A 27,716-nucleotide genomic window follows, 5' to 3' on the forward strand; every position below is an offset into this window, starting at 1 on the left:
CACAAGCCTCTACGGCTTAGAGGGACATAAGAACATAAGAGAAGCCATGTTGGATCAGGCCAATGGCCCATCCAGTCCAACACTCTGTGTCACACAGTGGCCAAAAATATGCACTGCAGCACATGTGAGCATTCTCAAACATATGGAGACCAAGTGCTATGAAGAAAGGTTGAAGGAGCTGGGGATATTTAGCCTGGAGAGGAGGCAGCTGAGAGGTGATAGGAGCACCATCTTCAAGTACTTGAAGGGCTGTCATATAATGGGTGGGGTGGAATTGTATTCACTTTCAATGCACTGTCCAACAGGATTTTGCAAGTTCACACAGGTATATTCAGGTCACCCAAAGCATTATTTACTGAGTTCTGCGAATGCATGCTCCTAAGTCCTGTGGCAGTGCACATCTGAACAAAGATGGGCACATTTATCCTGTGTCAGCAGATACTGGTGGCTGGAAATTTGTAAATGGGGGGGGGGGGCGCTAAAAGTCAAGAAGTCAGACATAGTATGTCTAGGTCAAACTCCCAAGACAAGCAGGTTGCTACACACAACAGTTGTAGTGAGTGATAGTCACAGTCAATGTTCCCTTAAAGCTGCAGAGTCTTGTGAGCAAAAAATCTGCTTTGTGAGCTCCTGGCAGTAAAGTTGTGAGCTCCTGCATCAGTTAGCATTCTCTGGGGTCCTCCTTCCTGAACTAAGACAAAAAAGCTGGAGGCTAAAAATTTGTGAGCTAGCTCACACTACCTCACCTTAGAGGGAACACTGGTCTATTTTAAAGGGAGATTCCAGCAAAAAATGCAGAATCCAGAATGTATCATATAGACTTAATTGCACTGCCACAGGAGGTGGTGGCGACTACAAGCATAGCCAGCTTCAAGAGGGAACTGGATAGGCATATGCAGCAGAGGTCCATCAGTGGCTGTTAGCCACAGCCTATTGTTGGAACTCTCTCTCTGGGGCAGTGATGCTCTGTGTTCTTGGTACTTTGTGGGGGGGCACAGTGGGAGGGCTTCTAGTGTCCTGGCCTCACTGATGGACCTCCTGATGGCACCTGGGTTTTTCTGGCCCCTGTGTGACACAGTGTTGGACTGGATGGGCCACTGGCCTGATCCAACATGGCTTCTCTTATGTTCTTATGCACTAATCGTGGCTTAAATAGATATCACATCAGCCTTAGTCGTTATAGGCTTAAGAAAGCTAGGTAGACTCTGTTGTCACTAAGGAAAGCAGCTGTGAATCATCATTGTGTTTATCTTGCATCTTGCTGAGTCTGGTACAGAAATGTTACAAACCGTCCCTCTCGGCTAAGACTCATAACCCTCACCCCGATATTCTGACAGATCCTTGCAACTGAAGAAATTGGGTTCTAGCCCAGGCAGGGGTCATTTCATAGAAAAAGAGGTGCTGGAGTTCATTAGCACAACAACTAATTTGCATCTGCCACACACCCCTGACATCACCGGAAGGTGGACTGAACCATATCAGCTCAGCATCTACCTTAAAATGCTTCTTGGATTACAATTGTCATAATAACACCTGACTCCCATCCAATGTTCCCTCTAAGCTGCAGAGTCTTGTGAGCAAACATTTTACTTTGTGAGCTGCTGGCATTGAAGTTGTGAACCGCTGCATAAATTAGTGTGCTCTGGGGTCATCCTTCCTGAGCTAAGACAAAAATGTGTGAGCTGGAGGTTAAAAAACTGTGAGCTAGCTCACCCTAACTCAGCTTAGAGGGGACACTGCTCCCATCACACTTTTAAAATCTCCTCCGTGGCTACAGGGGCATGAAGAAGATTTCCATCTGTCTGTTTTGGTTATTTTCCCATTTGTGTGTGTGTGTGGGGAAATATTAGAAAGTTTGCCAGATCTTAGAGTTCAGCAAAATTCTCCCAGGGGGCTCAAACATTGGAGCCCAGAAGAAAGTATTTGGTGGTGGTGAAGGTGGCAGGGAAGAATGAAAGAGCACAATAAAATTTAGAATTTAGTTTCTGGAGTTCTGTTCCTGTGAGCTCCTGCTATCACCCCACAGCACTGACAATCTCACTGAACTAACATAATGGAAATTAGAAATAAATAAAATGAGTCCTGAGTCCTGGACAACTTGCTGCTTCCATCTCTCTCAGCAGTTCAACAGAAGTCTTATGGCGTCCTGAAGACCAGCCCTGCAATCCTAACCAGGGACACCCTTCTCAGCTCCTTTCACTTCAATGGGTTTCAAGGGGTGTCACTCTGGTTAGGATTGCAGCAGTGTTGCTCTTCGGGATGCCACAAGACTTTTCTCGAACTGTTAGGCAGGAATGGAGGGTTCCTCTAGGCAGGTTCTCTAAGTAACAAACGTGGGAAACCTCCATGGCAGGTGTGAACCACCTCACGGCCAACTCAACCCCTTCCCCCCTCTGAGAGAATATTGATATGCCCGCAAGAAACAGCACCCCGGCCTCCACCATTGAACATTCCTCCCCAAAGCAGAAATCCAGACCCGATGAAGACTGACTGACACGCTAAACAAAGCAGGAGTTAAGTTGCACCTTTAAGACCAACAGAGTTTTATTCAGAATGTAAGCTTTCCTAAGGGAAACCGGCCCTGGCTGTTCCCTGGGAGGTCAGATTCTGAAGCTCAAATATTCTGGCCACCCAATGAGAAGGGAGCCCTCCCTGGAGAAGACCCAGATGCTGGAAAAGACAGAAGGCAAAAGAAGAAGGGGACGGCAAAAGATGGGAGGGCTGGGCAGCGTTACTCAGGTATCTAACAAAAATTTGAGCAGACTTCGGGGGATGGTGGAAGACAGGAGGGCCTGGCGTGACTTGGTCCAGGGGGTTGCAAAGAGTCGGACTCGACTGTGTGACTGAACAACAACAACAAAAGCTTTCGGGTGCTAGAAGCACACACCGTCAGACAACTGGGTGGGATGGCCAACACGCCAAAGTATCGAGAAAGCGGGCAGTGAATTAGTATGCAAAATCATGGAAATGTTTGTTAGCAGATTAAAAGAGGCACAATTTGGGTCTGGTGATTGCTAGTTTATATTAACTGGGCTGCAACACTCTAAAAGTTGTGTGTGCTGAGGGAAGGAGGTGCAGTTTGTAAAGTTCCAGCGACTGACTGTTTTTAGGAAATACAGTTCCAACAGTCTAATAACCGGCACCCTTAGACGTTATTTACTTTTTCTGGAAAGCTGCGAGGGGCTTTTGGAAAATGGAAAAAACAAAGCAAAGCGAAACAAGAACCCTTTACAGGTGGGGCGAAAGGCCAGAACAGTGCGGCCCCCAGGCTGCGTGGAAAACAACCCCGGATCGGAACACAGTTGGGTCCCCAAGGCGCCTCTCGAGCCTGCCTGCCTGCGCACGTGAGAAAGCGACCGGCCACCGGGCTGTTCAGTCCCCGCCCGCCACTTCTTTGCAACCCCGCTGGCTCTGCCTCCACGCCTCGCCCCCAACACGGAAGTCCCAGAGGAACCGAAGGAACGAAAGGAGGCGTCTCGGTCGTCGCTTTGACGTCCTTTCCCTTCGGGCTTCAACCGCAAGGAGAAAGGAGCCCTTCCCCTGGTTTAGAAAGATGGCAGCGCAGGCAGGCAGGCCCCATGGAGTCCGGCTGAATTCCAGCAGAGTAGACCAAAGAAAACGCACGCCTTCAAACGCTACAATGCAGGCGAAACGCGCGCTTTGCAGTCTCCACGGATTGCCAAACGCGCGCCTTCCATCGGTCCAAATCAAGAGGGCTCAAAATGCCTCGCTTTTGCCTAGAATCAGGGATGTCAAACATGCAGTTCAGGGGTCGAATCAGGCCCCCGGAGGGCTCCTATCAGGCCCCCGAGCAACCGGCTGTCATCTGCTTCCTTCTCCCGCTCTCTTGCTTCCTTCTGCATCACAGCTTGTTTGCAAGGCTTGCTCAGCTGCACAGCAGAGCTACAGAGCAAAGCCTCTATTCTCCCCATTGGCTGAGGTTCCTCCCTTGGGGAGAACTGGTGTGTGGGGGGGGAAGAGCTTGCCTTGTCAGGCTCTCTCAATCGCACAGCAGAGCTACTGAGCCAAGCCCCTCTTCCTTTTATTAGCTGAGGCTCCTCGCTCTCCCAGTCCCCTGGGGAAGGAAGGAAAGAGCCAGAGCTTCCTTTGCCCGGTTCCCAGCATCCCTTGAGAGAAATACAAAGAAAGCAACCTTCAGGCCAACGAGTGCTAACGTTTTAAGCATGTTTTAAGGGTTTTTTTTAAAAAATATATATTTATTTTTGTCTGTGTCATTTATAACATTTATCTCTCTGCTACCTGATCTTAAATAGGAACACCCATGGCCCAGCCCCGCAAGGCCGGTCCAACAAGGTCTGGCTTCTGTCAGATCAGGCCCTCCTAACAAATGAGTTCGACACCCTTGACCTAGATCGTGCCCGAAGCGCGTTTGGTCGACAACTCGCACTCCTCACTTTTCCCACGCCCGCTCTCATAGGGAGGCGATCTTTCAGCCTCCCGGACGGACGTCTGGCGGAGTCACCTGTTGGCTCTCCCCGCGCCAGCCCAAGAAGCGGGTTTTCCGAACAGAGGCAAGAGAGAGAAGTTGCCTTTCTTTTTTCGCTCCTGCTTTTGCAGCAGCGCTCGCGGTTTCCAAGGACGCCCGGAAATAGGGGCGGTGTGAAGCTGGAGGGGGAGAACGGCACGGCTGCAAACGCAACTGCAGAGTGAGCGGCTAATGCACGGGCACGTCCCCAAAGAGACGCGAAGAAAAAGTGGGGACGCATCAGGAAAAAGCCTCGAAAATACTCCCAAAGAGGTTATAGGCCAGGGGTGGCCAAATTTGCGTGATGTCAGCGCCACACAGAATAAATGGCAGACGTTTGAGAGCCGCAAGACCTGAATGTCAGATGTTTGAGAGCCACAAGACAGGGAAGGTGCAGGGCCAGTTTGGTGTAGTGGAGAAGTGCGCGGACTCTTATCTGGGAGAACCCGGGTTTGATTCCCCACTCCTCCACTTGCAGCTGCTGGAATGGCCTTGGGTCAGCCATCGCTCTCGTAGGAGTTGTCCATGAAAGGGCAGCAGCTGAGAGAGCCCTCTCAGCCCCACCCACCTCACAAGTTGTGGTGGGGAGAAGATACAGGAGATTGTAAACCGCTCTGAGTCTCTGATTCAGAGAGAAGGGCGGGGTATAAATCTGCAGTCGTCTCAGTCGTCAAGGGAGGCAGATAGATGGGGAGGGAAGAGGAGGTGGCAAGAAAGCAACTTTAAACTTTAAATGCATTCTCCAAGCCGCCAGCTGGCTTGGCTCAGAGAAGTGATTGAAATAGACAAACGCCTTCTCCAGGCCACCAACAGGGGAACGGGAGTTTCGAGAGTCACAGAATATGTGTGAAAGAGCCGCACGTGGCTCCCGAGCCATATTTTGACCACCCCTGCAATAGGCGGGCATTGGCCCCTTTCTTGACGTCCCCCCCCCCATCCCTTCCCACAACAGCTGTCTCTCAAGCGCACGAGAATGCCTTGCAACGACCTCCTCGGGCTTTTTTGAAACACTCGCGCTTCAATTGTCATCGTTCTCCAGCAAACGCGCTCCGGCTTCCCGCGCGGGCTCTCTTCCCGAAAGTTTAAACGCATCCTTCCGCTCGCCCTGCGACAAAAGAGCGTCGTCCCGATTCCACCCTTTGAAAAAAAGTTTTGGAAAGGCTGCTGTTTTTTTTCTTGGGAAGGGACCGGCCAGCAAGAAGCACACGCACCACGGGGGGGGGGGGGCTGCAGGAGGAGGCGTGGAGAGCCGGAAAAGCCTCCCGCCCGGGGTCCGAAGTCCGATCCCTTTTCCCCTGGCCCGCCACCTAGGCACGTCGTGAGTTCTCGAGCAAGAGAATCGCAGCCCCCTCCCCCCCCCCCGTGCGAGGGGCGGGGGTGCGCGCGGGCAGGGGGGAGCAAGAGGGCACGGCGCGGCGCAGCGGGCACTCCAGCTAACGGGGCAGCCTCCGCGGCGAGCGGCTCTCTCTCCTGCAGTGCAGCTCTCCAAGCGCGCCTCTTTGCTTCGCTCCTGGTTGGAGGGCGGGCGGGGGGGGCGGGCGGGCGGCGGGGGTTCGGCTTCAAAGGGGACTTCAAGTTGCCGGAGCTCCGCCCCCTTCCCCCTCGCAGCCGCCAACAACAACAACTCGGCGGCGGCGGCGGCTGCGGCGGCCAGAGCGAGCGAGGGAGGGAGAGCGAGAGCCGCCTGGAACCCGCAGCAGCAGCAGCAGCAGCAGCGCCTCAGCCCCCCGCGCCCGCCCGGCGCCACCTCCAGCCCCCGCGGCAGAAAGGAAGCAAGCAAGGAAGCGGCGGCGGCGGCGGCACGAGGAGGAGGAGGAGGAGGAGAAGCCGCGGAGCCCGCCCGCCCGCCCGTCCTCCGCAGCCGGCTCCGGGCCGCTTTCCTCCCCTTCGCGCAGTTGCCGGCGGGACTCCGACTTCGGGCTCGCGGGCGGCTTCTCGGGCGGGAGGGCTGGCGGCGGCCGCCTCCTCGGATGTGAGCATGGCCGCCGTCGCGCCGGCTCCTCTCGTGCCCCCCAGCCCGCTGCCCGCGCCCCCGCCGCCGCCGCCCGCCGTCTCCACCTCGGCCGCCGCCACCGGCACCACCGCCACCGCCACCAGCAGCCCCTCGCCGCCCGCCCCCGCCGCCCCCTCCTCGGGCAGCAGCGGCGGCGGCTTGTTCCGGCCCGAGCCCTGCGTGTCCACGGGGGCGGCGGCGGCGGCGGCCGGGGCCCCTTCGGGCGCCGAGAGCGGCTGCGGCGCGCTGGGGAGCGGCGGCTCGGGCGGAGGCGCGGCCGTCCCGGCGGTGGCCCCGGGCAAGCCGGTGTACTCGACGCCGTCGCCGGTGGAGAACACGCCGCAGAACAACGAGTGCAAGATGGTGGAGCTGCGGGGCGCGCAGGTGGCGTCGTTCACGGTGGAGGGCTGCGAGCTGATCTGCCTGCCGCAGGCCTTCGACCTCTTCCTCAAGCACCTCGTGGGCGGCCTGCACACCGTCTACACCAAGCTCAAGCGCCTCGAGATCACGCCCGTCGTCTGCAACGTCGAGCAGGTGCGCATCCTCCGCGGCCTCGGCGCCATCCAGCCCGGCGTCAACCGCTGCAAGCTCATCTCGCGCAAGGACTTCGAGACCCTCTACAACGACTGCACCAACGCCAGGTGAGCGAGCGCGGGAGAAGCAGGGAAGGACGCCCCCTCACGGCCCCGAGAATAGCACCGACGCCCTACCTGGGGCGAGCGCCTGCACCCACGAGCCCAGCCACATGTTTCTGGAGGGAAGGCAACATTACAAAACGATGCCCCCTTATGGGCCCGTTCTGTCTTAGGTCCCCCGATCCATCCAAGTCCATACTGTCTGCTCAGACTGGCAGCGGCTCGACTCTCCAGGGTCTCAAAGCTGAGGTATTTTACGCCTGTTTGCCTGGACCCTTTTTTAGTGGAGATGCCGGGGACTGAACTTGGGCCCTTCTGCTTTACCAAGCAGCTGTTCTACCACTGAGCCATTGTCCCTCCCCAAACATATGAAGCTGCCTTATACCAAATCAGACCCTTGGCCCATCCAAGTCAGTATTGTCTACTCAGACTGGCAGCGGCTCTCCAGGGTCTCAAGCTAAGGCTTTTCACGCCTGTTTGCCTGGAGCCTTTTTAGTGGGAGACGCCAGGGATTGAACCTGGGACCTGCTTACCAAGCAGATGCTCTACCACTGAGCCACCGTCCCTCCCCAAACATATGAACATATGAAGCTGCCTTATACCAAACCAGACCCTGGGTCCATCCAAGTCAGTATTGTCTACTCAGACTGGCAGTGGCTCTCCAAGGTCTCAAGCTGAGGTTTTTCACACCTGCTTGCCTGGACTCTTTTTAGTGGGAGATGCCGGGAATTGAACCTGGGACCGTCTGCTTACCTAGCAGATGCTCCACCACGGAGCCACCGTCTTTCACTTATGGACCCATAGAATAGAATGGACTCCATACGTGGGGCAAGTGCCTGCACTCAGGATTGGATCTCCATGTTTTTTGAGGGGGAAGCAAAATTTAAAAAATGATGCCCCCTTATGGGTCCATAGAATAGATTCCATACCCAAGTTGGCACCCTGCCTCTGGCAGCGTCTGGGGCAAGCGCCCCCTCTGCCCTTCCCCACCCACTGACCCACACGAACCCCCCCCCCCATCGCAGCTACTCTTGGGCCAGATGCAGTGTGCCTCCAGTGGCTCTTCTGCTGCCCAGGACATGTGCTCTGCTACCCCCCTCCGAGCAGGTTGGGAAAAGTTTCCTTTCCCTGGGGACTTTCAGCCCTAGCTTGCTCCATGTGTGTGGGGGGGTTAGCTCGGTGCTTTTCCTGACTGTTCTTCAGAGCAACCCTGCCTCCCATCCCCCTCCTCGTTTCTTTAGCTACCCTTTCCTTGGGTCCATTCACATGTGGGACTGGCCAAGCACGCAGGTTGAAGGATAGCGGGGTGAACATGCTCCCCCGGGCTGCAGCTCTGTAACCTTTGCTCAATCAGGTGGTCCTGGTTACTGAACAGAGGACAGGAAACACTTTGCATGTGGGCAGAGGCATTCTTACCTCTTCCTCTCAGGCTAAAATCTTGAGGTGCTGTGGGAAGTTAGGGATCCTAGAACTCCTTCGGAACTTGGAGCTCTGACAGCACACTTTCTTATGATTATAACTTTAAAGACAAGAAAATGCAGCTCAAAGCCTTCCTCTCTTGTTTTTGACACTTCTACTATTAGGGTGATGTGTAAAGAGTGAAGGAAGGGGGTTTGGGTTAGCTCTTGGGGGCGGGGGCGGTTTACAGATATTCAAGTGTGTTATAGATGTTTGGCTGTCTTTTGGGGAACACCTGCTGGCAGGCACCATGAATGCCAGGAGAAGGTTTCCAAACATCTGGTTTTTGGGATTCTGCTTTGATGTGAGTTACCACCAAACTCTCTTCAGCCTATGAGATGCAATCTACAGCCATTTACACCCTTTGATATGTCTGTATTTAGACTGACTATTCTAATCTTGAATGGCTTCGAAGAATCATGGAGTTATTCTGCATTTATTAATTTGAGTTAGTTTAACCCTGCTTGTGCAACTATATTTAAGCGTGGGAAACTTTGAGCAAACTTCTTCCTTCTTTTAGAGATAGCTAATTACCATCTTGTAACAGTGTCTTTTAATTCAGATTCTCTCTCTGTCACAAAGCAAGCCTCCGACACCCTAAATGGCCAGAAAGGGAACCACTTATTTCTACAAAGTGAGTTTGATTAACACTAAGCTGTCAAAGAAAAGCTGAATAAGTGGACATAAAGTATGCCTATGCACAGAAGGAATAATTCTTAAATAATTAATGTAGGTCACCAAGAAAAAAGTTGATATAGATCAAATATGAGTTTTAATTTACATATTTTCTAAGCGAAGGTACAGCTCAGTCAGTTGCTTTAAGAATTAAGACCTATTTGTCTGTGACTAATCATTCTCCTACCTAGAATCATAATCCAGAACCTCTGGTCATTCTCTAAAAGGTACAGCTGTTTAGAAACTGGGCATCAGTTGTGAAATTAATTGCCTCTGTTTACATGCGTGAGGATACTAAGCAAGAGCACTTATTTGAAGTCATATGTTGAATATTCTCCAGAAACAAAGCTGATAAGTGCTTGATGGTTACTTGGGGTGGTGGTGGAAATTAAATATTTAATTTGCTCATCAACAAACCCAATACACAGCTGTGATTTCAAAAAAAGAGACACATTTTGCCCCTGGCTAAATTTTAAGAGACAGCGCTTAGATGTGCACATGTCTGTTTATGTTCAGTTGTTCATGTTTTATTTTTAAACCATGTTTGTTTGAAAGTAAAGCTTTAAAACAAAACCCAAAAAATGTTTAGGGACACGTATAACGTAAAACCAGTTGAGTTATTGTTATGAACACAACCAGAGATTACCCTACACATTCTCGTTTAATGTCTCTCAAACAAATCTAAATTAAACGGTACTAAGTAGAAGCTTGGCTTTATGGTTCCATCATCTTTTAATAAAAAGGAAAGTGTAAGTTGTTATGTCAGAATAGAAGGCTGTTTGCTTGGGAATAAATCCTACTGATGTTTACCATAAAGGGTAAACTGGCTTTGGGAGCACATATTGCTCTTGTCTCTTTAGTTTTGCTTCTATCTTCCTCTCCCTCTCTCTCCGGTATTAGTATTATCCTGAAGTCTTCAGTTAACTTTTGGATGTACGTAAAATAAAATGATAACAGATCCATTTTCATCAGATGGTTAAGGAGAAAACTTCTTTTTTTGAGCAGCAAGGCAACAAGACAGGTCTGCCTTTTCTTTTGCTATTAAAACTGTGACTCAGAGCCTTTCAAACCTCCCATGAACAGAAATTTGTTTGCATATTTCATATCTCTTATTGTGGCAACAGCTGAATGCCTGGTGTCAGTGCTGTTTAAAACTAGAAACCCTTAGCTAAGCTGAAGATCGTAGAAGGGAATTTTGTCAGGAATTTTTGTTTTTGCGTGTACCACTGGCTCTGGCATTTAACTTTTCAGATGGCTCTGAAATTCTCTCTGCTAACCCCAATCCAGCATTTGAGAGTCAGGAGATAATGTGGAAGTAGAGGCTCTCTTGCTTGGCTAACTGGAGACAGTTAACAAGGAAAATCAGTTCAGGAAACTTGGGGGGGGGGGAAGAAGGGTATAGTGGAGTAGATTTGTCAAGTTGGGATGCCGTGTATATAAAGTGCACCTTGTTATAATGTGTTAGCTGTGGTGTCTAAACTTACACGTGAATGTTGCCCTACATGGTGGGACACTTGTGCTCCTCCTCTCTTACCCACCCTTTTCCCAAGAAGGAAGCCAGTCCAAGTGATCCCGTGAAACTCTCCATTTGGCACATGGTAGGTTTGGAGGGTGGAGCAAAGGAGGAGGGAAGGCATCTGATAAAACAGGCATTTCTATAATTGAACTAACAAGTCGCTTCAAAATTGAAAGTTCAAGTTTAGTGGCATTTTGACCAATGTTAGGGAGGAAACAAAAAACCTTGATTAGTTAGAAACAAAAGAAGAATAGTGACCCTGTCTTGGGGGACCATTATTTTTCTGATGTAACTTTTCCTAACATCTGTGTCTGAAAATTTAGAGCAGTTTTGCCCAACTCTTGTTTAAGCATATTTTTTCTCTTTCTGGTGCTGTGTAATCCTTACCCAAGAACAATTTGAGGTTGCCTCAATTCATTTTTTTCCCTGCGAGTTATTAAGATGCAGAAGCTCCTGGGGAAATCAACCCAACAAGACTTGTTCACTCTGTTTTCTGAGGATTTCGTTATGGCACTGTGTTCCTTTTCTCACAAAAGTAAATTGGGAGAGGGTAGGTGAAGAGAGAGGCAAGGGACACTGTTGAACTTTACCTTGAATTTGGGCATTGGGGATTAGGGGAGTTCAGTGTGACAAACCGAACCACCACTACAGAGTAGTATCTGAATATCCGTGTAACTGCAAAACCATCTAATACTTTCAGATTTGGCATTATTTGCATATGCACAGAACTTTTAAATACTGTTGATTAATTTGTATGAGCCATCTAAAAAGAGAGAATCTTTTCCTATGGGCCAAGTTATCAGATTTATATAAACCTATAGCATGATTTTGGTCACATAAAATGGTGGCTTATTAACTTTCAGGTAGTGCTGGGTTCTTTCTAGATTATAATCGAGTTTATCAAAGGATTAGTATAAAACGTGTGTCTGATAACCTGTACATTCTATGAACCAAGCAAAGAAGTTAATGGGGTGGGGGGATCCTTCAGAGAAAACAGGTTTCTGCACAAGCTTCTGTCATAAGGGCTCCTCATGTCTACATTTCTTTTTGATATTTGTTCTGGTTTTCAGGGATGAATAGTGCAGTTGTAATAAATTATTATACCTGTCCAATAATGTACATTTTTACCCCAGGAGCTAAATGAACCCATTTTGGAAATGCCTTCTCTTATCACTGAAATGTTTTCTCTAAAAAGGTCCTTTTGGTTAAAAAAATGACAATTTGTGGGTAAGATTAAATGTTAATTTTGAAGTAGTAAACATCTTATTCTGGATATGTCTCAGCAAAACTGCCAATCCTGAAAAACAACAGGGTTTTGTTTTTGAGTGTGTGTGGCGTCGGGTGTGAGGGAGTTGATGAAGCTAACGATTCAGTCAAGGCTAATATACTGTTTAATCAAATGGCATTCTGAGAAAGCTATTAATTTGTTTTGAATAATAATCTAATTTGGTTCCCCTTGAATGTTTTGATTCATTAGTCATCAGTTGCTATGAAGCACTTACAACAGCTTATCTGTATAAAAATTGACATCTTTTTAAGAGGAGTGGTCACATAGCTCTATACCCAAAGTGCTTGATTTGCTGCACCTTATTTAAGCAGAGGGGTTTGTCTCATTGTACAGGTGCCCCATGTGATGTAAGAATATACCTGAATATTAATAGGAACTGATTAGATTTCCCCCCAATACCCGAGAGTTTGTATGCTGTTTTAAAGTAATTTTATAAGTTTTTATAAGATAGTTTAGGCTTTGGTTAGCTACCTTGAAGACCTGTAACATAGAAAGGCAATTAACAAACATTCAAAATGAAAATAAACAACTCCCCCCCCCAATCCTTTTAATATACTGCTATAAATGGCAGTACATCCCAGTTAAAAATCTTTCTAGAATATCAGATAAGCATTTGTTTTTTATTCTAAAATTCTGAATTTTGTGCCCTCCCAAATCCAGACAATTGTATAAAATGTCTATCGTCTCCATTGGTATACATTTTATTCAGATAGTTCTGTACTCAAAATGTGTACATGTGGCATTTTCTCTAGTTTAGCATCGTGTCACCACTGCAACATGCCTGAAGGGGATGATACTAATTTAGTTTTTCCCGTCCGTAATGATCTATCTCCTTTTGTTTATGAAGCAATGGACAGTGGTACGAAAGCAGTGTGATGGATGCAGTTTAAAGCATCCAGCTAATATTTGTGAGGCTTTGGCTGTGTAACTCCAAATATGTGGAAGAACAGATAGGGAGATCAGTTGAAGAATAGACAGGGAACAGAGCTGAAAAATATACTAGAGGCTGGCAAAAATTGAGTGAACAGGTAAATCTGCAGCCCCTGTATGCCATAGCATTGGGATTTAAGCCAGTTTTACAGCTCAGTCTTCCTTGGAAGTGAGTCCCATTGAGTGTGTTCTGGGGGCTGCAGCCTTAGCTCCACGGATACCACCACTTGTAAGGTCTCCCGTTTTAAGTTCCTGAATCTGAGCACTCTGATTTAATTAGCGTTGTGGGTCGGAGACTGCCTGTCAGCTTGCTTGAGTGATGGCTGAAACAAACCACAGCATGCCATGCAGCTAAAACATGTTAGTTCTTTGAAAGCTAGGTTTATTGAATGGTTTCGGAACTTGGGTGTTTTCTTGTCCTTGTTGTGGAGGTCTGCCACAAAAACAGTCTTCTTCATCCCCCCCCCCCCCCGCAGAACCCTTTTGCCTGGCATCACTTGTCTTTTGGATCAAGTGCCACGTGGCTTGCTCCTCTAACCTTTTTATGATCTTACAAGATGCTGTTCAATGAGAACACTGGCAAACAAAGTAAAAGTGAAGAACTGCTCTTGGCATTTGCAAGTTCCTCTAAGAAGGAGAACTTTTTCTGATTTTGTGGTACAGGAATATCAGCAGGTTATCAATTGGTTTCTTTCTTCTCAGAGCTTTCCTTCTCTTGCATCCCCCACCCGTGAAGCAGAGATTGGGTAGCATTTTTTTACAGGACACACCTCCGTGTAGTGGAATCTCCTTGCTTTTCATTTTAAAATTTAAACCTCTCTGTGTACCAGTATCAAACTCAAATGTATATAATTTATGGAATACCTGTTTTTTATCTTGCAGCACACATATTAATTCAAAAACCTGTGTTTGTGTTATCTATCTGTGTTTTTATATTATGGACAGAAAGGCAGTACTTAAAAGATAAGAACAATTGGAAAAGTGTTTTCTAAAATACAGCATATGAACCTATTTCCTTCATTGTGATCACAGTTGTTTGTTTTTAGAGCACTTGTGGGTACTGTACATTTTTGTTAAAAAAGTAATTATTTATTGACGCAGAATACAATTTCAGAATGTGAACATGGCTATGAAGCACAGCAAACATTTTATTTTCATGTTGCATTTGTAGTTGATTTTCTAGTGGAAGTTCCCCCCTCTCCCCATCCTGTATCTGTCAAAATTGCAATAATATATATGGCCATATTCATTGTTGGAGAATGCTTCAGAATTCCTTCCTGACCCATTCATTTCATTTCATTCATACAGTTTATATCATCATTTTGATAGCTAACTTAGTCACCTATACAATGATAACAGTAGCATACTGCACAGGCCAGTATGTATTTTACAGATACCATATATGATTTATGCTTTATTTATGTTTTATATGATTTTAAATACAAATGTATATAAAGGGGAATATCCAGTGTCATAAACTTGTTTCCTTGTTATTATGTGATTTTGTACTTGCACATTATTCTTTTAACTTTTTATATAAAACGGAGTCAACATTCTGCTTTACAGACATCACATCAGGTTCTTACAATCATGTTTAAAAAAAGAAAAGACTGAATCTCACTGAATGTATATTTATTGATCATTTTTAGCTGTAAAAATGGGTTATAGCCAGTTTCAAGCAATAGCAGGACAGTTTTCTCACTTTATGTTTTTGTGGTCTGAAATGCTCAGAAGCTTCTGCTGCAGCATTCGCTTTTGGTTGTGAGAAATTAAGATATATAAATACAGTGTGCGGGGGTTACTTTGAGTGATGTAAATTCTTGTGGTGCGTGTTTGTGTGTGGAACCAAGGAGATTTAAGGGCATGCAACACATTTTGAAACAGCTGACAACAACAAAAGTTTTTCTTTCCCTAAATTCTGTAATATTGCTCTTGTAAAATACTGGACAATCCCAGACTCTACTGATTTGTTGTCTGAAATCTGTTGCTTATGAGCAATGCATGGTTTGTACACCGTAGGGGGAAAGATGGGAATAATTACATTATGATATATGTAGTTTAAGAATGGTTGTTCTTTCACCCTAGGACTACGTTATTGATTTGTAAAGTTAGCATCGCAGTATGTTCTAGCATACTGGTAGCTTTTAAAGGATGGTCTCCATATTGCAAGGGAACTTTACCTTTAATGTAGTACTTCTTATTGTGTGAAGACAAGCATGCAGTAAAGCCTGTTGTTTGCAGTGCAACAGTAACAAGAAGCTGTCAATCAAGATACTTCTCAAAGAAGTCACACTGTCTGCTTGAAGACACCACGTTGTCACAAATGGTACCAAATTTCCTTTGTAGGTAATCCATTAGTTATTTAAAACTATTACTCTTGTCATCTCTTTTCATGGTTTAAGTCAAGTTTCTGGCAAATCTTTTGCAAGTAAGTTCTGTGAATGAACAGTGATTTCTTCCCCACCAATCCCACAACAGTCTTTAGATCTGCGTCGTGGAACAGCAGAAAAATGTGGACAATCCAAACACGCATCCAGGGGAGATATTAGATTTCCTAAATACTTGCCAGCTTGACAGGAGTGAGCTCAAAAGAAAACAAATCTGTAAATATTTATTGAACCCTTTCCCCATGACAAAGAAGTTTTTCTTTTGTCTTTGTTAATTTACACAATACATATATTTTGTGAATGAGCCTCATGGTGCTGAGTGGTAAGCTGCAGTACTGCAGTCCAAGCTCTGCTAATGACCTAAGTTAGATCCTGGAGGAAGCTGGGTTCTGGTAGCCAGCCCGAGGTTGACTCAGCCTTCCATCCTTTCAAGGTTGGTAAAATTAGAAGGTTGGGGGTAAAGTGTAGATGACTGGGGAAGGCAGTGGCAAACCACCCCATAACAAAAAGTCTGCCACGAAAATGTCATGATGCAACGTCACCCCATGGGTCAGTAACGACTTGACGCTTGCATGGGGGACTACTTTTACCTTTTTACAAATATTTAGTGGTTTTATCCAAAGGGATGAAATCCAAAGGACAGATACTGTTTAGAAACTTTGCTTGTACAAACCAATTCTGTGCATGTATGCTTGAGAATATGTCTCACTGAGATCAGGAAGGTGTACTCATGAGTAAAATATTCCTATAATTAATTTTACTTCTCCATCATATCTTTTACAGATAACTCTCTATCAAGGTCAGTTTTTGGAACTCAGATGTTTTTAATGCATAGTTTATGAATTTTTTATGCTCCTCATCTTGACTCGTAGTTAAATTTGGACTCGAAACTCAAGTCCTGCTACTTAACTGGGCTCTGAATTGGGTTGACCATAGCAGGTCTGTTCAGTAGAGAATGAAAGTCTCTTCACAGTAACTTCGGCAGGAGAATATAAAATCAGCGTTGCTTTAAAAATAAAATTACATGTATATGTGATACTGAACTGATGGCATCTTCAGTATTTCAAAAGTATTTTAACACTTCATTACCAGAATGTGACTCCAGAGAGCTGGTGTGGTGTAGTGAGTAGAGTTTCAGAATGGTCTAGGAGGCCCAAGTCTAAATCACCACCTCACTTTGGAAGCTCACTCAGGTGACCTTGGGCCACTCACACGTTGTCAGTCTAGCCCACCTCGTAGAGTTGTTGTGAGAATAAGAAAAGAGGAGCAAAATGATATAAACTGCATTAAGTCCACATTGGGAGAAAGGCAGGGTACAAACACATTGGATAGTAATAATAATTCTTGCTTTTTAATTGGTTAAAATGTAATGACATAATGACCATGGATTTAGGACTCTCGCAACATAACAGCATATCTGTTTGTGAGTACTCTGTTTTATAGGTGGCTTGTAAGTACCAACCTTAATGTAATAGGGACTGCATTTGTGTTTTTCAAATTCTTTGATTTTGTCTTCTAAACCAGTGCCATTGGTGTAGAGCTGTTTATATTGGTCCCAGTCTTTAGTTTTCTGCTTGGTACTGTGGACTGCATCTCTGTGCACAGTTCCACAGCTCCAGGTTCCAATGGGATGTATTTCCAAGAGGAGGTTTTTTTTTTTTTTAGTGTCATTGTAGTATTACATGCTTTGCTTCACAAAACATTTACTTGGGAAATAGTTTGGCGCTATAAATTATTATTTGATTATAGCCAAAGGCACAAGTGGCAGCTTGCTTTTGAAGGCAAGGTCGGTTTTAAAAAAGAAGAGAAAATTGTTCCTAATATCTGTGTGTTTCAAGGAAGAAATCATCCCCATATCTAGAAGCTAGGTGCAATTTCCTATTGCGCTGTACAGGGTTAGGAAGTTCAGTCTCCTTTAAGAAGTGAGGTACTTCAATCACAAATCCCATTTCCTCTTTTTTCTGCCTTGAAATGACAATCCTGTTGAGCCATATTGATAGAGCCTGACATTGTGTGTAGCATAACATGTGAATGGCCTGAAGTCAAGAGTTCAGAGGCTAAAGTTTGCTTAACACTTTTAGGGCAGATGTGGCTGAAATTAAAACTTCTAAAAACAGGCACAATAATTTGACCTCTAACAGTTGAAGGCTCACTTTGCTTTATTATTTCTCTACTCTTGTTCTTTGGCCTTGACTGGTATTATATGTGAGGTGAGTGTTTACAGCACCATGTCCTGCAAATAATGAGATGGCAAAGAGAAGGAACCGCAACTGCTACAAACCATTTACTATCTGGCATATCTGTTAATATAAGAGCCCCGTGGCACAGAGTGGTAAAGCTGCAGTACTGCTTGCCAAGCTCTTTGCTCACCACCTGAGTTCGATCCCAGTGGAAACTGGTTCAGGTAGCCAGCTCCAGGTTGACTCAGCCTTCCATCCTTCTAAGGTCGGTAAAATGAGTCCCCAGCTTGCTGGGGGGAAAGTGTAGATGACTGGGGAAGGCAATGGCAAACCACCCCGTAAAACGTCTGCCGTGAAAACATTGTGAAAGCAATGCCACCTCAGTTTATGAGTTGAAAACGACTGGTGCTTGCACAGGGGACTACCTTTATCTTTTATATCTATTAATATCTTGAATCAAAGCTGTAGAGCAGGGGTGTCGAACTCATTTATTATGAGGGCCGGATCTGACATAAATGAGACTTCGTTGGGCCGGGCCAGCTGTGTCATTGAGTGTAAGGCCAGGTAGCAGGGACATAAACTTTATAAACGACACAAACACAATTAAAGTTTTCTTTTAAACTTTAAATAAAACATGCTTAAAAGATTAGCACTCTTGCAATATTTTATTTTAACTGTCTCTGATAAGAGGGAGAAGGAAGCAGACTTGCTTGGGGGCCTGAGAGCAGCCCTCCAGGGGCCTGATATGGTCCCCGGGCTGCATGTTGGACACCCCTGCTGGAGTAACTTGGAGGACTGAACACCAATCAGGCATTTGCAAGGCATCAAGAAACATTTTACACATCGGAATGGAAGCTTTGTTTAAGCCATGCATTATTTAAAGCATGATATCCATGATCTGTGCAGCCTGCAGCTAACATACCTTATGGACCACCTGTATGCTCCAGTCATTATTGGAGGCCCTTCTTCTGTTGCCTCCATCATCTGAAGCTAGATGGTTGGCAAACCAAGCAATGGCCGCCTTAGTTGTAACATCAACATTTTGAAACTCCCTCTTCAAGGAGATTTGTCTACCTCCCTCTGTGTTAGCGTTTTGCAAGCAGGTGAAGAATGTTATTTCATCTAGTATATAATCCCCCAACCAGTTACTGGCCCTCCATCTGGTTTTTACTTGCTCAGATGTTTTGATTTTTAAAAATATTTGCTGCTTTGTGGACCCTGATTTGGTGGAAAGGCAGCATAAAAATATTTTAATTAATAATATCATGTTGAGTGCTTGTTGTATATCCTCTCGCTTTGTAATTGAGAGGCTTTTTAACCTGTTAAAAGGAATGATTTTGCTATACAACAAAAATTAATGCTGTGTTTTTAATATGTACAGCATGGTTTTCAATATGATACAGCTTTCATAATTTGGCTATTTTTTAAATTCAGGAGAGGTATATTTAAACTGCAGTTGCCTTTCAGATGTAGATTAAACAAAATTAATATCTTGTGGTTATTTGATACTCAGTAACAGCTGCCAGTTCTATTTGTGTCTGCGAAGAATGTGAGCCGGAGAGTATAACACCATTTAGAGGGGTGTGTTTCTGACCCCCCCCTTCAGTTTCTATTGTAACAGCATTTCTATTATACTGGAAATTAATATGGTGGGTTGCCTGGTATAGTGGGATATTTCAGTGGCATAGTTGTAGCTCTTTACAACCTAGTATTGAAGGAAGCATCATCAATAAATATTATTCTTGCCACACTGAGGCTCCATTTGTGTGTCATGTTAAGTCAGAGCCAGCATGGTTATGGTGGGTAAAGTGTTGGATTAGGATTTGGGAAACCTGAGTTTGAATCTTCACTCAGCCATGGAAGTAAATATATAAATATAAATAAAGTAATTAAACAATGAATCAACGTGAATGGAGTTTACTTCCAGGAAAGTGTACCTAGGATGGCACTGTGTACATCTGAATATAAACTTTGAAGCCAGGATTGCATATCTATCTTGTTCCTTCATCCTTAAACCAGAATTCCTGTATTATGCTCTGCGTGAGAGGGGAGGGAGGGAGGAACTAGATGCAGATGCGATCCTGACAGCAGACTCATTTCATACACATTCAGATTAATTGTTGTCTTAATATGATTGTCTATCTATGTTGTCTATCTATGTTGTCTATCTATATTGTCTATCTATGTTGTAAGCTGCCTTATATATATATAAACCAGAATTTAAAATCACAAGTTCAGCTCTGCTAGTAGACTTAACCAAATGTGATCTGTTTTCAACTGTCTTGTCTTCAGCTGCTTCCTAAAGATGGACATTGAGGGGGCCTGGTGCACCTCCCTGGGGAGGTTGTTCCATCATTGTGGGGCTGCCACTGAAAGGGCCCTTTCTCATGTACTCACCAAATGAACTTCTTTGATTGATGGAACAGTCCAGAGGGCCTGCCAGGGAGGAATATATGGGAGAAGACAATTCTGTAGATTACCTGGTCCCAAGCCATGTAGGACTTTAAAGGTCACAACCAGCACCTTGAATTGGACGCAGGAGCAGACCAGTGTAAATTGCTGTAGTATCAGGACCACATGCTTCTGATTAGTAGTCTAGCTCCGAACACACTTCAGGGATAGTGCCAGGTAGAGTACACAGTCTGTTCACATGGAGTACTGTCCAGTCCCAGAGATCTTGCTGTTGCCTGGCATGAAGTGAGAATGTACTCTGGAATATATAGACACTCTCCTACAGCTGTGTTTTGCATAGGAACATCTGTAGAGCTGGAAAAGTTTGTTTGTCATACCAAAAATATCCCAATAACATTCCAAGGAACTTAAACTTCCCCCAGAACACGGTTTGGAAGTCACATTGCCTTAAGTGGGGTCTCCTCGTGGGCTCTAGAGTTAACCTGTGCTCATTGTTGTCTGTGATTAAAATGTGGAATTTGTTGCCAGAGGATGTAGTGATGGCCACAGGAATAAACAGCTTTAAAAGTCAATTAGATAGATTCATGGAGGATAAGTCTGTCAGTGGCTACTAGCCATGGAGATTAAGTGGAACTTCCACATTCAGAGGCTCTAAGCCTCTGAATCCGGGAACCAGGAGGCAACATCTGCAGAAGTCCTTGGTCTCCATGCCCTGTTCTTGGCCTTCCACAGGAACAGGATGCTGGACGAGATGGGCCACTGGTCTGATCCAGCAGGGCTCTTCTAATGTTCAAAAGGGATGGATTATGCAGGTCAGTGGTGGTTTGGCTTTTCTGTCAAGGCAGGGTGCTTTATGTATAGGAGAGTGGTGGGACACATACTGCATCTGAACAAAGTGCAGAGTAGTTCTTGGGTCCTCAGGGCAGTCTGTACTGCCTTTCTGTTCATCTTATAGCGTTGACATATGTTTGAAATATCAGCAGTGTTGTGTTTAGGCCATCTGCTTGAAATAACTTTGCTTTATAAATACCTCAGAGTTCTTTGCTTTCCTCTCCCCCTCTGGTGACAGAAATTGATAATCTGAAAATGTGTGTATTGTTGTTGGGGAACAACACAAGGACTTTGTCTCATATGTGTAATGGGAGTTTTTTATCTCCCACTGACTTCAGCTTTTATCAGTTTGCAACCACAGCACACCAAGAGACGTGGCTATAGCTTCCCCACTGTTGTTTTCAATTCAGACCATCCCATGGAGCTGCAGTTGGCTCTGTTGCATGTATCCATGTCAGTAATGAGAGGGTTTTTTTATGATGGAGCCAGTAGCAGCTCCATGGTATGATTTGTGGATGTGAAATGGTGGGGGAGGGGAAGGGGAGGTTAAAGTTCTTAAAGTTCTGTGGAATTCACTGCCACAGGAGGTGGTGGCAGCCACAAGCATAGCCATCTTCAAGAGGGGTTTAGATAAAAATATGGAGCACAGGTCCATCAGTGGCTATTAGCCACAGTGTGTGTGTGTGTGTATAATTTTTTTGCCACTGTGTGACACAGAGTGTTGGACTGGATGGGCCATTGGCCTGATCTAACATGGCTTCTCTTATGTTCTGCCTACTTTGGTGGCAAACATGAAAGAGCACGTGTGAGTCTGGGAAGCACAAAACTCCCATTGCACCTGTGATAACAAAATCCTTGGGGTGTTCCCAAACAAACATGAAGACTTTGTAATGTGTACATTGGACTTCAGTTAAACATCAATAAAATGTGTCATTCTTTTTTCAGGGCCTAATGAAAGACACTAACTACAGTAACTTCTGAAGGGTGCTTCTTTTATTTGCAAGTCTTCTGTTGTACCCTTCTGTCTGCCACACACGTGCCGTGCCATTGCTCAGATGCAAGAACCTGTTCCAAGCTCCAAAGCCTGTTGAAGGCATGTCCATCAAAGCACCAGCTCTTGAGATTCAAGTATTTTTTTCTTGTCATTGCAAGATCTGAATACTTAATACTATTCTTGATGTGTGGATTGTGAAGATTAATATCTTATGGTTTCTTGTGTACTATATGAAGAGAGAGGACAAAAAAGTGAACATTAATTCCCCCCCCCGCCCCCCACTTTCAGTTTGTTCACACGTATGATTGTTGTGTGAATTTGCATTTGTTGTTTCTGTTCTCACCTTTGCTCAGTTGTGACTCAAGGACACAAGTTTGGATATTACGACTTTGTTCTCTGTTTTGCTGTGGCTAAAGCACAGCTTGCTTCTTCTGCTGCTGGCCCTTCTGTTTGGGCAAGTGGTTTCCAGTGAGTCCTCGTGCAAATGCAAGTGAGCAAGTGCTGTGGCCGGAGGGAAGTGATTGCGGAACAAGGTTCATGGGATTCAAGCCGCTGCTTTTAATTCTTACGTAGCCTTTCTTAGCATTTGGGGAAATTTCTAGTTCTTAAAAGAGTTTTGTGATGTATGAGTAATGTTTGAAAAATTCCTTACGTAAGTTTGATAAGATAATATAATTTTGTGAACGCATTCTTCTAAAGATTCCCTGACATCTGTATTGCCTGCAAGATTTAGGCAATACAACATGGTAACATGTTTAGATCCCACTGCATCTTTAGATCACAAAGAGCGACAGCAGCAACAAAAACAGAAAATGGGAAGCTCATAATAGTGCAAGCCAAAGTTCCCTGGACAGTTTTGAACATTCTGATGGGGAGCAAGTTTGGTGTAGTGGTTAAGTACACAGACTCTAATCTTGGAGAACTGGGTTTGATTCCGCATTCCTCCACATGCACATGCTGGTATGACCTTGTATCAGTCATAAGTCATAGTTGTTCCTCCCAAGAGCAGTTCTTGGAGAGCTCTCTCAGCCCCACCTACCTAACAGGGTGTCTGTTGTGGGGAGGGGAAGGGAAAGGAGATTGTAAGGCACTCTGAAACTCCAAGTGAAGGGCAGGAAAGAAATCCAGTGTCTTCTCCCCTGCTTCTTTTTCCAACAAGATTTTAAATAGATTCTGGTGTGAGTACTCTCTACTGAAGAATAGAAAATCTAATGTGCCTCCCCATTTCTTGCAACCCATAGTCAAGTCAAGTTTAATACGGTCAGAGACACAACCAAAAAGAAAGTAAATAGGTAACAAGTGGCATCAAAAAACCCAAGGCATACACTTGAACTTAGCAATTGAGTCATAGCAATATTCTGTGGCTCATCTCCGATGTAAACCAAACCACAGTTTGGCATTTGGGGGCACCACCGCAGGCTCCTACACTCCCCACTTTCCCTTCCTCCTCAGTTTTTAGTCTTTATTTATTAGCTATTTTAGTCACTTCTCACTTGAAGGGGTCTCATGGGGACTTACAACATTAAAACCAATAAGTTAAAAATAACATTAAAAACAAATAACCAATATAAAATGGTAACATGAAAATGTTAAAATACTTAAACCATTAACAATATTTAAAATATATGGCTATTGCCATACGATTATTAAAACAGCCCAAAGTCATGATTACCCTCTAAAGGCCAACCTGAATCCTTCAGCTTTGCATACCCTGTGGAAACGAAACAAATCTGGTGGGGCACGGTGTCATCCTAGAGTGCGTTCCACAGGGGAGGGGCCATCACTGAGAAGGGCCTTGCCCTGGTGGCAGCTCAGACTCCTGCAAGAGCCCCCTAGATGATGACTGAAGGGAGCAGGTTGAGGCAGGTTGTAACATGTCTTCACCATGATGTCTGAATATACAAACTATGGTTAACTTCTTGCCTTTAAGCCATGATTTTAATGGTTAAATGGTGAAAAAAACGAGGCGGGGGAACAAAACCAGTAGAAAAATATCACAGAATCCCCCAGAGAAATGCACTCAAGTCTAATAATACCTACCTACCTACCTACCTACCTACCTATCTATCTCTCTATCATCTATCTATCATCTATCTATCTATCTATCTATCTATCTATCTATCTATCTATCTATCTATCTATCTATCTATCTATCTATCTATCTATCTATCTCTCTATCTATCTCTCTATCATCTATCTATCATCTATCTATCTATCTATCTATCTATCTATCTATCTATCATCTATCTATCTATCCATCCATCCATCCATCCATCCATCCATCCATCATCTATCTATCTATCTATCTATCTATCTATCTATCTATCTATCTATCTATCTTTCTTTCTTTCTTTCTTTCTTTCTTTCTTTCTTTCTTTCTTTCTTTCTACCTTTCTTTCTTTCTACCTTTCTTTCTTTCTACCTTCCTTTCTTTCTTTTTCTTTCTTTCTTTCTTTCTTTCTTTCTTTCTTTCTTTCTTTCTTTCTACCTTTCTTTCTACCTTTCTATCATCTCTCTCTCTCCCCCTCTCTCCCCCCCCTCTCTCCCCCTCTCTCCCTCTCTCTCCCCCCCTCTCTCTCCCTTTCTCTCTCTCCCTCTCCCTCCCTCCTTTCCTCATCCATCCATCCATGAATATGCAGTAATCTCTCTCTCCCTCCCTCCCCCCTCTCCCTCTCCCTCCCTCTTTTCCTCATCCATCCATCCATCCATCCATCCATCCATCCATCCATCCATCCATGAATATGCAGTAATATATTATATAAAACAAAAATAAGCATGGCCAATGGCTGGGGCTGATGGGAGTTGTAGGCAAAAAACATCTGGAGAGCTACTGTTGGCCATCTCTGGTCTATAGCAACCTATAGCAAATATACCAAAGTCAGATCCCAACCATGTAATATATAATGTCAAAAATACAAAGCCAGCAAGCATGCAAAAAATACATAGTTCACCAACGAATGGAACAAGAGTCCTCAAAATGTCAAGGTACAAAGGATATAATAATCATTATGAAGAAGGGATATTCTCAAAGGAATTCTATAGTAAAATTGAGCCCTTTCGGTATCAAAGGCATTTCTCAAGAGACCCTTTTCAGTATCAAAGACCATTCTGCACCCACTGTGGACTTAGAAATGATTTTAATACTTGGCAAACTGTAGTTCAGAGGTTAGAACTAGATTTAATTTGCCAATTTTGAGGTCCCCACCACTTATTGGGGTGGATCATGTTCTACTGAGCAGAGTTTGAAGTCATCTTCCAAGTTGAGTGACTCTTCCTTTAGGCTTCTTAGACTGGAGGCAGGCTCCTTAAGACAGTGGTTGGATCCACCCCATGAATGGCAAAAACTAAGAAGTAGAGGAGGATATGTGAAGAGGGGAGAAATAGCATGGGGCTACATTTGAAATGAAACTTTTGTACAATGTTCAGAATCCTTATGTGAATGTTGTACAAAAATGTACAGTCATTTTTGCAGATAATCATGTATTTGGATTCTTTAAAAATATTGTTGTGCACAACTGGATCTTCAGGACATTGGTACATGTGTGGTTGAAACAAAAGACTGAGAAAAGGATTGAGATACAGGCTTCTGATGTGCGGTATGGGGAGGATGAAAAGAGCCCCACGACACAGGGTAGTAAAGCTGCAGTACTGCAGTCAGAGCTCTCTGCTCACGACCTGAGTTTGATCCCAGCAGAAGCCGGGTTTAGGTAGCCGGCTCAAGGTTAACTCAGCTGTCCATCCTTCTGAGGTCAGTTAAATGAGCACCCAGCTTGCAGGGGGGAAAGTGTAGGGAAGGCAATGGCAACCGCCCCATAAAAAGTCTGCTGTGAAAACGTGAAAGCAACATCACCCCAGAGTCGGAAACGACTGGTGCTTGCACAAGGGACTACTTTTACCTTTTATGGGGAGGATATGACTGGGCGTGGCAACCTGTTGGTACATAAATACAGGTAGGCTACTACAGATGGGAACAAGAAACATATTCCATTTTCTTTTTTCTCTTTCTGACTATGCTCAAGGCAGAAGTGACCACACATAAGTAAACTAAAGAAAGCTGCACATGCTTCCTTTGGGATATTTGTTGCCTGATATCTTCCCTTTCTTTCTCTTGGGGAAAGGGCCATGGAATGGGATACAGACAAGACAGATGTGCTTTTCCCGTACAGTCTTAGTGTGTGGCTGATGTCTCCTGCTTGTAGGGTTGTCAGCTTAAACTACTTTGGCGGGTGATCTCTGGTTTGTGCTGCTGGGTGGGTGAGAGAAATGAGAAAAAGACATCACCTATATTCTAGGATTTCACCAATCTTAAAACTGGGTTTTAGCCAGAAGCAATGTTAGCATCTTCACCCCCTTGCTCTACCCCCAAAGTTTCCTTGGGATTCCATGTATGCCCCCTGGCAACCTGCTTGGAAATGGGAGTTGCAGTAATGGATCACCAAGCAGGCTTCCTGCATCCTAAGGAGACTTCATCCAACTTGAGTGGTTCTTTCTCCAGTGGAAGAGCCAATTAAACTGGAAGAAAACATCAAAGGAGCCAAAAGAAAATATGAAACACAAATATTTTAATTAATAAATTAACTTTGCTCAGTTAGGGTGATATATAATAGTTTATTCGGTCAGTAACCAGCACATATCTCGGTCAGTAACGAGCACATATCTTTACAGTAATGTTGTGGGTACACCATAATACCCAAATGTTAAAGAATCAGTTGGAGTAGTAGGATAGAGGCTGGATTTACTCCACTGAGATTTAGAGAGAGTGGGATAGTCTAGGATGCTGGAAGTTTGTTGTCATAAACTTTGCAAAACTAAGAGGTTTTCAGACATGCTTTCTGTTCCTGTCCATAGCCCATCACCATGTTTCCAAGTGCCTTGTGACTGTGGGAGAGAATTGGGAATTTTTGGCTTGCTGCTGCTGCCTCTTTGCACACAGAAGGCCCCAAGTTCAATCCCTGGCATCTCTACTCTTGGATATTTGGTGGTGAAAGAGCTCTGTCTGGCTGAGACCCTGGAAAGGTGCTGCCAATCTGAGAAGACAGAACTGACCTTGATGGGCCAAGGGCCTAATTCAGTATGAGGCAGCTTCTTCATATGTGTACATGTAGTGCATAACTGATGACAACTGTATCACCTTGTTATGACTGTGTGTACAAATAGGGTAATTGGGACAAGTTGGACCAGTTTGGAGCCACACTGGCTACCCACAATTTATGAGTTTGATCCAGGTTTAGAATTTCAGTTAGCAGTAACTCCAGCTAACGAATGCACCTACGTTTCTAGCTTATAGGCAGATGGAGTTTATGTTGAACTAAATTTCTTCATAATGTTTCTCATGTAAAAGGAAGTAGTGGTGCCACTAAACTACGTTTGTACACATTTTAGTTTAAGCACAATTAAGTTTGTCTTATGAATTCAGCACTTGAGAGGAAGTCCCAGAATTAAACCACATTCCTGTAGGACTTCTCGCAGACTGCGTTATTGAAAGATCACCACTTGCCTGATAAGAATTATTCCAGATGACCAGGAAAAATCAGCTTTTTCTGAATTGAATAATGACTGCTTTTTTCTGGTCATGAATAGATCACATGCAGTTGCTACAGATATACTGGATAATAACTCTGATGCATTTAGTTGGAAAGCTGATGGAGATAAAGCAGACTGTGTCCACTGCTCTGCATTACAGATGAGCTGGTGTTCAAGACAAATAAAAACATACACAAGACTAGATTCTGGTGGGTAGCCATATTGATTTGAAGCAGCAGTACTGAGTTCAAGTCTTGTGCCACCTTTAAGACCAATTCAGTTTTTATTGAATAAAACTTTGTCGATCTTGAATGTACCAGTGGACTAGAACTTTGTTCATACACAAGATTAGCATTAATAAATGGTGTGTGTTTCAAATCCATGACATTCCAGGGGGTTGAAGGTGGT

General features: G+C 44.7%; 1 protein-coding gene across 1 annotated transcript in view; it reads left to right on the forward strand.

Moving 5' to 3' along the window:
- The first annotated feature begins 3,193 nt into the window (after window positions 1-3,193).
- The window catches only part of DACH1 (dachshund family transcription factor 1), a 653,381-nt gene continuing 628,858 nt past the window's right edge, over window positions 3,194-27,716 (forward strand). Inside the window, exons 1-3 of the mRNA XM_060235063.1 lie at window positions 3,194-3,569; window positions 6,095-6,262; window positions 6,382-7,120. Of these exons, the coding sequence (XP_060091046.1) occupies window positions 3,194-3,569; window positions 6,095-6,262; window positions 6,382-7,120 (1,283 nt within the window). The remainder of the gene's footprint in view (window positions 3,570-6,094; window positions 6,263-6,381; window positions 7,121-27,716) is intronic.

This window comes from Heteronotia binoei, chromosome 3 (genome assembly GCF_032191835.1).
Source record: "Heteronotia binoei isolate CCM8104 ecotype False Entrance Well chromosome 3, APGP_CSIRO_Hbin_v1, whole genome shotgun sequence".
NCBI lineage: Eukaryota > Metazoa > Chordata > Lepidosauria > Squamata > Gekkonidae > Heteronotia > Heteronotia binoei.